This window comes from Apteryx mantelli, chromosome 16 (assembly GCF_036417845.1).
Source record: "Apteryx mantelli isolate bAptMan1 chromosome 16, bAptMan1.hap1, whole genome shotgun sequence".
Taxonomy (NCBI): Eukaryota; Metazoa; Chordata; class Aves; order Apterygiformes; family Apterygidae; genus Apteryx; species Apteryx mantelli.
Genome location: NC_089993.1, coordinates 18,067,043 through 18,082,408, shown reverse-complemented (window position 1 = coordinate 18,082,408; position 15,366 = coordinate 18,067,043). Strand labels below are relative to the sequence as shown.

At 56.0% G+C, this 15,366-nt stretch overlaps 1 protein-coding gene across 2 annotated transcripts in view; it reads left to right on the top strand.

The window, feature by feature from the left end:
- Positions 1–6,257, top strand: part of MAP2K3 (mitogen-activated protein kinase kinase 3) — a 41,212-nt gene extending 34,955 nt beyond the window's left edge. For both annotated transcript variants that reach the window (XM_067306380.1, XM_013945490.2), the window contains exons 11-13: positions 1,873–2,012; positions 2,798–2,843; positions 3,279–6,257. In XM_067306380.1, coding sequence (XP_067162481.1) covers positions 1,873–2,012; positions 2,798–2,843; positions 3,279–3,362 — 270 coding nt within the window. In that variant the 3' untranslated portion in view covers positions 3,363–6,257. The remainder of the gene's footprint in view (positions 1–1,872; positions 2,013–2,797; positions 2,844–3,278) is intronic.
- The last annotated feature ends 9,109 nt before the right edge of the window (positions 6,258–15,366 follow it).

Below are 15,366 nucleotides of genomic sequence, written 5' to 3'. Positions count from 1 at the left end.
GCTCCTGCTGGATCCTGAGGCCTACCTAAAGGCCTGTTACCCCAGCGTGGTCGCCATGCACCTCTCTGCTTGGGTTTCCCAGAGTGCACTGTGCGGGATGCGGTTCCGAATGCCTCCTGTTAGCTCTGAACTATGATGGCCTGGCCTGCACCCTGCCAGGGGTCAATATCTGCATGACAGTAGGGCCACTTGGGCGTTCAAGAGTCCAGCTTTTAAAACCACCTTTAAGACTTTGCTTTGCAGTTTCCTTAGGCGCCGGCTGTAGAGGCAGTCAGTGGAGCTGGTTCCAAGGAGCAGGGTTTGCTGTGGCTGTGTCACAGCCTTCCTGTATGCACAACCCTCCCACATTAGCAAGGTGTCCTAGGAGTATCGGGATGAGCTGGTCTCCCCTGCTTCAGCTCAGGGTAGCGTACATGGTTTGCAGCAGTGCTGCCTGTGAGGTAGCTTACAGCAGCCAACAGGAAGGGGAAATACTTTCAGTTCCAAAATTGCAGCTGCTCAGGACAATTTATCTACCTCCTACAAGAAACGGATCTTACAGAAAGCAGCTGAAATCTTCTGGCGCCAGAGGACAAAGGAAATCCCAGTTGTTGGCTCGAAGGAGATGCCGTTTGGGAATGGTTCTCTTGCTTTCCAGGAGACTCCCTCTGTGTGGGTAGATTATTTTCAGGAATTTTTCCTGTGCCCTCTTAGCAGTAACCTTAGTTTTGGGCTTTGCATCCCTGTTTTTGTGTGTGCTACACAGATCTCTGGGCAAATGTTCCCTCTTCCCCAGCCAGTCTTGTCCACAACGCCAAAGCCAAAACCCTCTTCCTGTTGGTGTCCATGTGCCAGTGCGGAGCAGAGCTAAGCTGGTTGGCTGGCCATGAAGCAGGCTGGAAATGTAATCAGGCTCTGGCTTTCCTCCTGAGATGCAGGAAGCTGTGGGATGGGAGACTGTGTGAATGGTGAAACCCCTGAACCTTTTCAAAGCTGGATTGGAGAGGGGACCTTGCTGAAAGTCTGCCAGCCTGCAGCTGAATGGAGCCCCGACCTGTGTGATTCCCTCTAATGTCTTCCTTCTGGGCTGGCTTCCTGTTTTTTATTTCTGAAGGGGTTTGACTGATTTCAAACCAGCTGTTTTTTAGGGCCAGAGAGGTGCAGGGCTAATCCAGGCCTTTCCGGGAAGGTGGTTTCATTCAGTTTTCCAGCAGCAGGAATGAGTTCCCCAGGCAGTTCCTCAGATCTGAGCCAGGTGCAGGCAGGGACCTCTGCTCTGCCCAGCATCCTTTCAGATTTCTCATTCCTTGGTCCCGTCTCACCCTGCTAGGCAGGTCTGGAGGTCTTGCCGTGTGTGTCGAGGCAGGAGTGGGCCCTTGGTGTGAGGAGGCTGCCCAAGACCTGTAATGGGCTGTGCTCTGCTTGGATGGGTGATGGAGCAAAGGTGCCTGGTACAAAGCACTCGGCCGAGGTGGCTTGGCAAAGTCTAAGTGATGTTGTAGCATTTGTTTTTTCTTGGCTTTGTGGATTTTTTTGTGTCTAGGTCATGCAATACTAGTCTGAAGCCCAGAGGCCAGTTTATGGTGAGCAGAGCACTTTGGAAGCTAGTGCAGAAATGGTGTGTGTGCTGTTACTCTCTTTTTAAATAATCCCCACTTTCTGTATCTTTGGCTGCTTTCTGTAAGTGTGTTAATTTGAGCAGACCTCAGAAGGAAGTATTTTTAGCCTCTGGGTCTTTTTATTTATTAAAAAATAAAAAAAAGGTCTGACCCAAATCGAAAATGGTTTGTGAGGAAAGAGGCTTTTCATTTTGAATCCAAGTTTGCTTCAGACGCTGAGGTGGGCAGGCTGTGTGGGGATGAGGCCTGGTCTTCAGCCTGTCTTCTTCCTCAGATCGAACTGGCCATTCTTCGCTTCCCATACGAGTCCTGGGGGACCCCCTTCCAGCAGCTCAAGCAAGTGGTGGAGGAGCCTTCGCCCCAGCTGCCTGCTGATCGCTTCTCCAAGGAGTTTGTGGACTTCACGGCACAGTGGTGAGTCTCCAGCAGGGACTGGCTGCTTCTCCCAGCCTGGCTGGACAGGAGTCCTGATCCATAGAGGTTAGAGTAAAGCGTGGCACTGGGTTTGTCATTTCGGAGCCTGTTTCTCCCTACCTCCGCATCCCGAGGATGGCATTTGGCCACAGCAGGAAGTGCTGCCCAGACTGGTTTTGCTCTCAGCCTGACTCATTCAAGCTGGTTGGAAAGCGAAGAGGTTTCTCTTCCCCTTTTGCTGTTGATGCTGCTGAAATTTTGGTGGTTTCTGGCAAAGTGGCAATGAAACAAGAACAAACCCCTCGCAGTGTCTGGGTGCCTCTGGGTAAAAGCTGATTTGTGGCTTTGTGGGGACTGTGCAGGAGCTGGCGAGCTGCTGCCATTGGGGTGTAGCTCTGCCGCCTCTGTGCCGCTTGCTTTGAGCGGCTAGACAGAGGTGAGCCCACCGAGCTGAGTCTCGAACGAGCCCCGAGAGTCTGCCCACCCTCCCGAGTGGTGGGAAACCATGTCTTCTCCTTCCCCTTTGTGCTGCTCTGGGGGGAAGAACAAGGTGGCGAACGGCAGCCTGCAGCCCGCAGGCTGCTTGCCTTGCGCTCTTCGTGGCGAAATTCTGCAAGTCGGCCTTTTCCAGTTACCTGCCTGGCTGTTTTGCAGGGTCCTGTGGTTCAAACCTGCATGGCCAAGGGGGTAGAGGAATGGGTGCTGCCCAGGAGAAAGGGGTTGTGATAGACCATGTACAGCAAAAAAAGAACCCACAGCCCATTTTTCCCATTTTTCTCTTCCAGCTTAAGGAAGAACCCTGCTGAGCGAATGAACTATTTAGAACTTATGGTAAGTGCGGAGCCATTTCCTCTGGTATTTTAGTCTTCCAACATGTTTTAAAAGTGTAATGAATGATCCGGTAGCCCTAAAAATGAGACAACAGGAGATGGGGGTGACTCCTCAGCCTTGGAGGTGCATAGCGGGGTGGACGTAGCACGTCCAGGCTGGAGGGATGCTGTAAGGTCGGGGAGTTGGGGCTTCTAGGTGTTTTCTCCCTTTGCCACCTGCACCTGGTGGGTTTAGACTAACAGCCTCAAGTGATGGTAGTACAGCTGCCCAGGTGGGACGTCCAGCTGGGGTTAAACCTAGAAACGCCAAACGTGAAAGCGTTAACCTTTGACCTAAAGGATGGCGTCTATGGGAGCTTTGGGATCCCCCAGGGACTGCTCTTGTGCTCGTTTTTCCTTGGGCACGAGCTGATGTTATCTCGGTTCTTGTTGGCAGGAACATCCTTTCTTTACCTTGCACGACACCAAAGAGACTGACATGGCCTCCTTCGTGACAGAGATCCTCGGGGAGGACTCTTAACTCTCAGACCTCGCGGCTGCGTACGGTCCCCTCCATCCAGCACCCCGACTTCCCTGCCGAAGAGCGAACGAGGACTCGTGTTAGTGGTGGTTTGCACAAATCGCATTTCCCCAACCCGCTGGCATCACTGGGCCCGTCCGGCCTTGCAGTTTCTTTTCTCTTTGCCCCCAACGAAATCCCCCAGGACGAGCCTTTTGAAGCTGACACGTACCCGACTAAGCCGCGGAGACCGAAGGCTCAGGAGTTCCCCGGCCGGTGCCAGGCGTGTGCCGTGAGCGGCGCGGGGAGAGGCCCGTGCCCGCGGTAGCTGAGCCGAGGCCAAGAGGCTGGGCCCGGGCGAAGGGCGCGACAGGGCCTCTCCCTTCCCCAGCGGCCTGGTGCATGGCCCAGGGAATTTCTGTGTTTATTCCCCTTTGCTGCCTGGGGAAGGCCGAGGGAGCAATTCTTCCTGTGCCTTCCCACTCCCTTCCCCTTCTGTTCTCCCCTGCTTGCATGGGGCCAGGGAGCCCGAAAGCCTCATCCCACCAAGTTTGGTCTCGTTTTCCTTTCCTTCGTGCCCAGCTCTCCGCCACCGGGATCCTAGAGAGATCTTTAGGGGGCCCTGGGGCTGCCTGGGCGCAGCCCTGTCCGCTTCAGGCCTGGCGCGACCTCTTAGGACTCTTCCAGGCAGCAGCAGGCCTGGTGCCCCCCTCCCGCCCCCCTCACTGAGTCAATGCGCCAGTCGCTTGGGGGGGGGGGGGGGAAAGCAGCATTTTAAAATGAGCCCAGCTCGCTGTAAGCCTCAACCCGCGCTCCCCCCGCGCTTGCCCACAGCACCTCATCCAAAGCACAGAGCCCCCTTCGCCGCGCGGGCGCACGGTGGCGGGGAGGGAAGGGAGCCCCCGGTGCTGCCTCTCTCCCCAGCCCGGGCTGGGGGGATGCGTCTGCGCTGCAGCCTGCTCCTCGCCCCGCTGCCGGTCCGGAAAGCAGGCGTCAAACGCCGGCGGCAGTCCCTGCCTCCGCCTTCCCCGGCTCCCGCTCCGGAGAGGAGGTTGCTCCATCTGCCTTCCCGCCCGGGGCTCCCGTAAGACCTCGCACTGTGCCGCGCGCTCCTTCGGAGGCCACGTTGGTACCTGGGGCGTCCCAAGCTGCCTTCGAGCTCCTCGGCCGCCCGCCGCGGGTCAGCCGACATCGAAAACCCAACGACTTGCACAGGGGCTGCTGACAGTTGTACATTTTATGTCTATATATAATGGACTTTGTAACATGTCTCCTAGTTTTAATCTAACTTGCTATAAATTAAAGCCCTTCTGCGTGGGAGGAGGGAGGAGCGGTTCCTTCTCCGCTAACAAATCCACTGTGAAAACCTGATGTGTTTCCCTGCTCTCCCAGCCTGAGCGCTCGACAAGGAGTTACGGGAGCGAAAGGGATTTCTGTCTTCTACTGTATATGATCACAGGATAAACGCACCAGCTGTGGATTTGGGTTTTTTTTTTTTTTTATTAATAGATTGAGTTTTCAGAGGGATTTTGTTCTTTTCTAATATATATTTGTGTGTGTGTATGTGTGTGCGCATATATATATTATATATATTTTTAAATCAATGATGAATGTGTGAATGTATATGCAGCCAGCAAATTTGGCGAAATGGCTAGCAATTTTCTGGCTAAATTTGGGGAGGTGGGGGAAGGGGTCGCTAGAAGATACCCTGGCCTAAGACTTTTTTTTTTTTAAGAAGTACATCTATTTTTTAACGGAATCTTTAAAAAAAACAAAAACAAAACCCCATTTTTTCCTGAAATTCATGCCCCGGAGGTGTGGATTTCAGGGTGCATTTCCAGGGTTCAGGGTACTGCACCCAGCGAGGAGCAAAGTCCCCCTAAATTCGTGGCCCCCTGCTCTTGCAGTGCCCCGGTATGAAGCCGAGCTGAGGACCTGTCTGCCTGGGATCGAGGCTACAACTGCTGTTTTTCGCAGCCTGTTCCTGCAAGCTGCTCCCAGGGGAAGCTTGTTCAGGACCAGGCGTTTTCAGTCCTTAATATCACCCGTGCCGGGGAATCACGCAGCAGAGCGTTTTCCCAAGTAACTGGTCGGATCCATTTCCCTGCGCAGACAAGCCCTGAGAAAAACAGCGCAGGCTGAGGTGGCCAAGCCCTGCTCCGCCTCGGGCTGCCCTTATCCCACCACCCCTTAATGTAAAGTGAGAAAGCGATTGATGTTCTCGACTTCTGGCTCCTTGGTCCCGCTGCAAACCACCCGACGCTCTCCGAGACCACACGCACCGTTACCAGGCTTGGGATGACAGCTTCGCAGCCGAGATGTACAGTTGTATTTTTTTATCCTAGCTGGTTACTTTGGATTGGTTTTGGTTTCATGTGGAGCTTTTGTTTTTCCCCAGCTCCTTGTTGTGACCCCATTCCCTGCTCCCTTATCTCATCCCCCCCCTTTTTTTTTTGATGCTTTGGGGAATGGTGATTTTTTTTGCCTTTTTTTTTTTTTTTTGGCTGCATTTCACCTCCTGGAGAAAGTCCTGGCTCCTGTGTTTTAGGGAAAAGGAACATCTCCCCTTTTGGCTACTGGGAGATGCAGCTGGGGTGGGCTTGGGACCCTGTCAGCGAAGCCAAGCTCAGCCGTTGGGTTAGCCCCTTCACCAGAGCGTCACCAGCTCTGCACAGCTTCGTTTGGCCCGGGTCTTATCTGCCCTTCTTCCCGTCTGACACTTTCTTGTTCTGGTTCAGTTTGGTCGCTCTCCTTCCACAAATTGCAGGGGGGAACTGAAGAACGGGTAGGAACCAGGCTGGCTTTGAGGTGGAAGAGGATTTCGAGTTGGATAGAAAGCCCCTCTAGCTTGTATTTTTGAGAACGGTCTGTACCCATTATACCCTGTTGTTGTTTTCAATAAAATTAGTCCTCGGATGAGCTTCTTGTTGCCTCTTTTGTTGTTTGAACGTCAGTGATGGGTTGTCCAAGGTCCTCTCTGGGCCAGCAGCTACCATGGTACCAGTGGTGGGTAGGTGCCATGGCCCTGGCACCGGCGTGGTGTCCCCTCGTCCTGCATCTGCGACGTCCCCGGCAGCGTGGGGACAGGGTTGCGTCTCACCTGCGGCTCCCGAGGAGCTGGGCAGACCAGTCCCTGCCCATCTCCTCCTGGGGCTGAGGTGGCTTCCAGGTCTCACGTACCGGTGTCTCCGTGCTGCGCTGCAGAGCTGATGGGGGAGAGGGCAGATGTGGGATTGCCCTGCCCAGAGCCTTCGTGTTTGTCTCGGGACGGAGCAGCTCTTCCTGCCTGTCCCAGAGAATTTGGGCAGCAGAATTCCCATCAGGGCAGCACTGCTCCTTCCTCCGCCGTGTGCACCCCACCGGAGGGCTGTCCCGCGGGCGGGTGGCCGAGGCTCACGGGGACGAAACCACAGCAGGATGGGGCGCAGCATCGCTGCCGTTTGGCTTTGGGCAGCTGCAGGTGGCCCTGGACCCGGTGCCCCCCGGGGCTGGCGCGAGGGGCCGGGAGCCGTCGCCCGCTTCCCCCTGCACCTCCGCGCGCCTTCTCCGGGGCTCCCGGCCGAGCCCACGGCCCCGCGACGGGGCAGCGCGGGTGACGCACCCTGGAGCACGGGGAGGGCGGTGGAAAGCGGGAGCCCCCCAAATTCACGTGCCGGCTCTCCGCAGCGAGGCGCTTCCGTCGACGCTGCAGCAACTCGTGTGCGGCCCGGCGAGGACGGGCGGCCGGCTCATCCCGCGGCGGGGAGCCCCGCTCCGGAAAGGGGGAGCGAGGGGAGCAGCGGTGGCGGCGGCGGCGGCGGCTCTGTGCCGCGGCGGCGGCTGCCACGAGATGGAGGCATCGGCCAGCGCCTGCCCGCGCGCTCGGGGCCTTCCCGCCGGGCTGGGCCTGGCCAAGCCGCAGGGACATCGCCGTCCCCGTCCCCAGTGCGGTGGGCTCACGGCCCCCTCCCCAAATCCCTGCTGCGCCAAAAGGGGCCCAGGCGTCCTGCCCTCCCAGCCGTGCTCCGCCGGGGGGGGGGGGGGGGGGGGGGTGTGGAGGATGTCCTGCGGCAGCACCGTTCGGTGGCAGGGTCTCGGCTCGGCGCGGGCGGCCGGGATTAGGGGACAGGGCAGAGGCCTGGCACCGGGCGCCGGTGGCGGAGCCGAAGGCTTAGCCGGGGGGAGGCTGTTTCACCCCTCCCCGCAGGGCGATGGGGGGGGGGGGGACCGTTGGACTCTCCGGATATGTTCCCTAACACCCTCGGTGTGCCAGGCAGGATGGGGCTGTGCGGGCGCTGGGAGCCACGCGCTGGAGGAGCCCCGGGCCGGCGGCGCCGAGCTGCGACCACCCCGGAGCGCGGGCTGCGGGCCGGCCGGCGGCGCAGGACTCGCCGTTTCAATTACCAGCTTAATAGCTCCATCAAGACGCATTAAAAATGCAGCAGTGCCTCTGAGGAAAGAACTTCGGGAGAGGCAGAAAATTCATCACTTTGAGCTTCCTTATTAGGGGAAAGTTTTTTCTTTTTCTTTTTTTCTCGCTCATTTGTCTCAAAGGCAGGCAAAACAAGGTTATTTGTGACCGATTGCTTCCCGCGGGGCAGAGCGCCGAGGCGTAAACAGGCTGTGCTAGAGGCTACGGCCCTCACTGCAGAGAAGGGAAAACTCAGTGCACCCAATTCGGGGCCAGGACGACAGGACCAGGCGGGCTGTGGTGGCTCAGCCCAGCCAAATTCCGGAGCCGGCAGCCTTCGCTGCCCTGTCCCGAGCAGGGAGCGCAGTTTCTATACGTTTCCACGTGCTCCCCCAGTATGGCTGTGGGTGTTGCACTGGTCGCACTGGGCCTCGCTGGCTGCCGGGAGCCGATGGGATGCAGCTCCTGTCGTTCCTGAGGAGCACTTTGCAGAGGAGGAGGAGGAGGAGGAGGAGGAGGAAGGCTGGCTAATAGCATTAGCTGGGGTGGGGGGGGGGGGGTGGGTGATGCAGCCAGTTTTCTGGGGCAGCAGGTTATTTATTTTGCCTAATTTTTCTTTTTTTGAAGGTGGCTGAAGTTATATCTAGGGCTTTTTTTTCGCCCTGGTTCAGGTGGCCTGCGGGCACCTTCGAGCTGGATAGCACAAATTAGGGAGTTCGTGGAGGCCACAGGTTTGTGCAAGGGGTGTCCAAACCTCCCTGAACGGCATCTCGCCTGGGACCAGCCCCGTGCCGGCTCCCGACGCGCCTCTGCGCTGCTGAGCTCAAACGAGCCCCCGGCGAAGGCGGCTTCGCCCCTCGCGCCCCCGCAATGGGGCTCAACACCGTCGCGGCTGGCGCTTGCCGGCCCCGCGGCTCCGGCAGCTTCGCGGCTCTGCACGCGCTGCCGTAACCTCTCTTGAAATGCCGAGCGGAGCTGGAGCAGGCGCCGGGAGCGGCGGCAAGCGCTGCGGGCGCGTGGGAAGGGGGCCGGCGAGGCGGCGCAGCTTTCGCGCTCCATTTACATCCCGGGGCTGCAAGCGGCGGGTTTCACAAAAAAAAAATCACCTAAAATGCAAGCCGAGAGGCGATGCAGCGGCTGCGAAGAGGAGCTGCTCGGCTCCCCTGGGTGGGGGGGGGGGGGGGGGGGGGGGGGGTCCCTGCACGCTGCCCCCGTGCCAAAACCTTGACCGCGATTCATCCTTTCCGGTGGCAGCGGCGAAAGCAGCAAGGGCAAGCGGGGCGGCTTCGAAACCCCTCATTTTGCTTTCGTTCTTCCCGGGGCAGCTCCGACGGCACTTAGCCGGTGCGGGTGCTGCACGCGCCCCCGCAGCGTCTCCTCCCCTGCTTTATTCGGGTGCTGCGAGGGAGCCGCTCCTCGGGAGCCGCCGAGCCACGGCGGGAGCTAAACCGAGCGCTGGCGGCGCGTGGGCCGGCGGCATGGGCCATCCGCGGCACCGTGGCGCGCCGGGATGCGGGAGCCCCCTCCGCACGCCGAGAAACGCTGCCCGTCCCCAACGCCGTGTGGCGTTTCCTAAACTATCTCACGGGGTCGGGGAGATATTCCCCCCCCCCCCCCCCCGGACCACGTCTCTGCAGCGATGTCCCCACGTCGCCGCTCCTCTCCGAGCTCCGGCACGCGGTGCCCTTCCTCGCCTCCCTGGCTTGCTTTAATTAAAGCTTTGGGAAAGATCTTCCCCTTCGTTCCTCCCCCCCCCCAAATCTCGCTAATTAAAATCCTCGTTCTGGGCCAGCAGCTGTTGCCTCTTTTTTATCTATCATCATCTCCTTTGGCTCCCGGTGCTCGGCAGGACCCCGCGGGAGGGCGGCCGCGGCCCCGCGGAGGTGCCGAGCGGGCGGCGAGGGCGACTCTCAACCACGGGGACCCTCCCCGGCCCCCGCGCCGCGGCTGCGGCTTATCTCTTCCTCCAGAAATAGACTCAAGAGGTGACTTTCTTCGCTCGCCGCCTGCCCGGGGTTGGTGCTTCTGCAGCGATCCATCATCGACGCCACGGGGAGATGTCAGGAACAATTAGTGAACTGGTGGCGTTAACTTTATCAGAGACAATATGTCTTTTTTAATGAAACTCGTGGAAAAAAAAAAGAAAAAAGTGCTGACAACAGATGTATTATTTCACCTCCAATTTACTGGCGTGCGCATTTTTCATTCATGGGAACGGCTGATATGCATATTTATTTGGCGCAGAGCGTGCACAGCCCTTGATGGAGCAGTTCTTGGGGAGAAAGGGACCTCGCTGAGCAACCTTCAGGCAAAGCGGTCCCGAAAGCAAGCCCCAAATTTTATCCCCGGGACAGGTTAAAAGGCCGGTCATCTTCTTCCACAAATGCATGCTCCTAAGCCCATTTTGGCCCAGGAAAGATTTTCCCTTGACCTTCCTGGCTCGTGGCTCTCTCCTGCATTGCACGGGGTGGCCAGGTGGTGGGTGGCCTTCCAGCCCTGTCCTAGCTCTCCTTGACCTTGATGGGAGCCTTTGCTCGGTCCAGCCTGGCCCAGGATGGGCTCATCTCCACCATGTTTTGGAAGAACGAACCCAGCAAGGAGCCACGGGCTCGGCAACGTGGGGGGCTGGCCATATGTTCGTGTTGTGGCCGTGTTCAGATTGCCTCTTTGGAAGCCCCCTTCTTGCCCTGCCGAACGGGTGCTACCTCCTTGGGTTAGCAGGTCTCCCAGATTGTCCCGTAGCACCAAAGCTGGGCACCCTTCATGGGTGATGTGAGCTTGGCCTGCAGACGTGTCTGAAGCTCTTCCCCCTCTGCACACAGCGCATTGACATTTCTCTTCATATTTGGGGGGAATCGGCTCCCCCCTTCCCAAAGCCTATGGGAGTTTTAGTTCCTCGCACTGATGAAACTGAATCCAAGAAGAATATTTGAGATCTTTTTCCCTCTCATTAGGAATGGAAGACGAGAGTTGTCTGTCTTCTGGGTACGTTACAACCAGCATCAATTATTTAGGATAAAGCATCTCTCTGACAAATAATTTTTTTTTAATGTGGGAAGATTAAATCTGATTTTTTAACATCATAACAAAAGCAATTTCTCACTCGCAAGTCCTCATATTACACACAGTAAAGAGATCCCAGGCATCCATTCCTGTATTGATCAGCAGATAGATCCTTATATAGACTGAGTTCACCTAACCTTGTTTAATTTTGGATTCATTGATTCAATGCAAAGATCTAGATGAAAAGCAAGTGGGCTGTTTCCAGCGCTGGTGATGCTATTTTTAAATAAATCTAGTGCATGCTAAAATAAATATGCAAAGCGTTTTGTAAGTCCATATATGGGTGGGGGAAGAGGAGACCAGATGTACTAAAATATTTAACAAACTTTTTCTTGATTTCTGGAAACGCATGTTTTATTTAGTAAACACCAGTGGAATCTGAATTAATCCAATATTTGTTCCGATGGGCTGTCCCGAGCCCCTAGCCCAGCACGGGTAGGTGTGCAGGACCTTGGGAGAACTGTCTGTGCAGTGACATAGTTGCCACATTAAAATGCAAAGCTCATTAACCGTGTCTGGGATTTTTTTTTGTCTGTTTGGTTGTTTCTTTTTTGTTTTCGTGCTTGTTACAAGCGCAAGAGATGAAACATCCATCCAGAATTCCCTTTCATCTCCGGGCGTGTTTTTCTCCATCACTCAGATGACAAAGTTTCCCCTTTGAAATTTGATTTGATTTTGCAAGATGGGACAGAACCAAGAGCATCCCCGTGCGGGCTGAGCCCCTGCCTCTCGCCGGGAGCCGCCGGGAGGAGAGGGCGAAGCGGCGAGGAGCCGGGCACGGGGAGGACCCAGCGCTTGGTCCCTCTGCAGCTGCCCACGCCACAGGTTTCCTGCAGCCCGACGTCATGCTCGGGGCGGACGTGCCCGTCTCCTCCCGAATCCCCCGGATTTCGATCCAATTGAACTTAACTGAGTTGCGGCAGAGCTCCTGCGGATAAGCAGACGCCGCCGGGTGACACGGAGGTCTCATTCGAGGCTGGCCGATCGCTGTCCCTGCCTGGCGCTGGCATCTCCTGGTGCCACGTGGCCGCGGGATCGGCAGCGCGGGTCGGCGTGGTGAGCCCACACCTCCACCAGCAGAGACGGACGGTGTCGTTCTGCCCAGGGGGAAGAGGTTAAGCCCGTCCTTTTTTTAATTTTTGCATGGTACATCCATATTTTTATATCGGTAACAGTAACAAGCAGCTATTCTATGCAGAATGAGGTGTTTACGACAAATGTAATGATGGAGGACAGAGAAATACAGGCGTGGTATGAAAGCAGAGAGCTGAGAAGGTGGCGCAGGGGACTGCAGGCACGGGATGGTAGGGATGGCGCAAGGCTCGGCACGGGGGAGCCCATGGCTGGAAACACCTCCCCGATGGGCCTTTACGGAAGCGCAGACCTGAGGCTGGACAGAGCTGGTTTTGGGGGTAACCAGGAGAACAAAGAAATAGCGTTTACCATACATAAAAGGCACCATAGGTAGGAAATTCCCACGACACGTGCAGCTGCAGAGCAATGAGGAAAAAGCACGTTAGCAAACATCTAAAAGTGACCCCAAGCGGATCCCAGAGCGAGGAAGAAAAAAACAACGTGACCATCATGCTCCTGCCCGCGATGGGCTCCCAGCGCTGGAGCTGTTTCACGCCCGGTCCCCAACTATTCTCCCACCCTGCTGCCCGCCAGCACGAACCCTTCCCTCCCCGTTCAGCAGGGCTTGGGTCGTGCCCGCAAAGCCCGTCCTGGGAGCGAGCCTTAAATCCAACCCTTGTCGAAGGGAGCCTGGAGCCTCCTGCCTCTTCGGTCGCAGCCATAACGCTTCTCCTGGAAGAAGGGTAAGGAGAAGCCACGTCGCAAAGCTCAAGCAGATGATCCGAACTCATATTTATGCCTCGAACGGAGCAGGTGGCTTTTAAAGGGTATTTTTCTAGGCCCTTATTACTATCAAAGCTGCTTTGTAATGAAGACATTTCGGCGCCTGCCAAGCTGAGCTCAGCCGTGCCAGGAGGCCGCGAGGGCCGCGGCTGCGGGGGCGAGCGGGAGGCAGCAGCTGCCGCGGCCAAGGGGCACCCGCGGGTTAAAGCAACCAACGCCGCTCGCCGCGCTGCTTCGTCAGCATGGGACGCGGGCGGCTTGCCCGCCGTGCCCCTCGCTCCTAGACCGAATCAGAGGTGACACTGGGGCGGTCATCTGGCTGCAAACTTCTGGAGACGCTGATCACTTTTTTTTATTTAGTATGGAGGGCTCGGCGGCTCTGCGCTTAGGGAATTGGAGTTTTTCACCTCGTGGCTCCCGAAGCAAATTCTGCCCCTTCCAAACGAAGCACCCAAGGCTGTGGCGACGATGAGGAGGATGGGTTGGAAGAGGATCTGGTGTATTCAACCTCTGAGGAGCAGAGGTTTTACCAAAAAGTATTATTCACTGAGGACCATGCTTGCAAAGAGCAGGCAGGTTTCCAGACGCTGTCCAGGGACTCTGCAGCAGGATCCCACCCCGCTGGTGAACACCCAACGTACAAAAGCTAGGGCGGTTTTTTCCTGCCGTTGACGAAACCAAACCTCGGATCTCTTGTTCCCACTGACTCATCCTCATCACCAATTTAAATGAGAAATGGGAGAAACGTTCAATGCAGCCAACTCTATCAGAAGTCTCAGGAAAGGATTTTAACTGAAGTCCCCAAGTCCTGAGCATTCAATTTTACCCATAAAACATCTATTTATATCATTCCTGGGAGCAGATCGCTAATCATCATGTTGGAGAGAACCCTGAAAGCGTGACGGCTGTGCTTGGCTCCCGGGGAAGGTGGGAGACGTGGGGAATTCTCCACTCGTCTCTGTGAGCGATCGAGGCTCTGCGGCATGCTGGGCACAGCGGAGAAAACAAAATGAGGAGGAAAAAGGAAACGCTACGTTTCCGCAGGGCTCGGAGGCCCCGAGGTGCTTGCTCGACCGGCGTAACCCAGCGAGGACCTGTGGCGCTGAAGGCATCTCTGGAAGGGTCCAGGGGGCAGCAGCTCCGGCTGCACCGAGGAGCTGCAGGCCAGGAGATGAGCCCCAGGGCTGTTAAGCAGAGCCGGCCACGTGCACACCGAGCTGGGACACCTGAGATTAAACAAGCTGCTCTCCCTTAAATTCTACTGGCTTTTTTGTGTGTTTTTTTTTTTTTTTTCCCTTCCTGACTTTGTCTTTAAGGCTCTGGACTGAGAATCAAGATTGCTGATTTCAAAGACTTTCATTTGCTCGCCTTTTACTGCTGATTGTTTTTTTCCTCCCCCCCTTTACAGCACATTTTCATAACTTATTCCTTCAGAGGTGCCAAAATATTTGACTCATAGGAAACAAACCCAAAAAGCCTTGGACCCTGTTTCGGTGTGGCTACATGGCCGTAGGTTTCAGTGGATTCCTGCTCTAATGAAGGTCCCTGCTTTCCAAAGTTTCTGACACTAGCTGAGGGCAGCATCTTCTCTCTGTGGGCTCGCAACTGTGCTTTAATGCCTCAAATCTCCTTGAACGTACTTATTGGTGTTAATTACACCAACACTTGTCAACAGCAATACGGCGTTTTGTTCTTTTTAACAATTATTTTTTTATGGTCAAATTTAAGCACTTGATTGCTTTGTCATCAGTCATCTCCTCTGACTGCCACCCTGGGGCAGGGCACAGAGAACCTGTGTGTTGGTGCAGTCCAGCCCGGACCTTGACAGATGGACAGTACCTGGGGTGCCTACGTGTCCATCAACCTCAGGGAGCACCACTGTCGTATCCAGGATGCTTTGAAATCAGGGGTGATCTGGTGCAACCTTCCATCCCTAAATCTTCAAAACCATTCTTTCCTTGGCCACAAAGGAGACTCTGGTGTCCGTTGCCGCTTTAAACAGGACAGCAGGAGGGTCTCTTCAGGCCTGAGTGCTCAGGCTGACTTGGCTGAGCATGGATGAGCAGTGACTTCCCCGGGGCTTAGGCTGGCGGGACTCAGTGATGGGCAGCATGGAAGTGTCTGAGCAATGCTCCAGCCTGGCTTGGAGCTGGATGAGATCCATGACAGTAACCTGCTGTGGAGAAAAATGAGGAAAGAGAGACCCTGGTGAGGACCCTGTGGATGAAGTGTGTTAGCCTGGAGCAGGAGATAGCGGTAAGCCAAGAAATCTTAATGTCATGGCCAGAGTGGTGGGAGAACACTGCTATGCCAGCAGCTGTCTCAACGTGCTGATGCTGAAGGAGATGGGGGGTCTGGAAAGGACAGGAGGAGGTCACAGAAACTGAAGTGTAAAGTCACCGCTAGAAATAGAAGGGCCCAAGTGATATTTTTAATCAGACGCGTCATGGGGAAGGCATGAAGAAATCCCATCCTGAGATACCCAACTACTCGCGCTCAAGCATTTCCCCTTAAACTAGGCACAAACTATCCTAACCGCTCTCCCGGGCTGCATGTGAGAGAGGGCCAACGCAGGCGCGGCGGCCGAGCGCTTCCGCCAGTCCACTCGTTTGGTTCAAATCACTAATGAGCTAATTAGTTGCTATGGAAATGCAATGTGGGAGAACTTTGGGGAGGAGAAATTATAGGTAATTTTTATTTGTTTGGGCCCTGTTC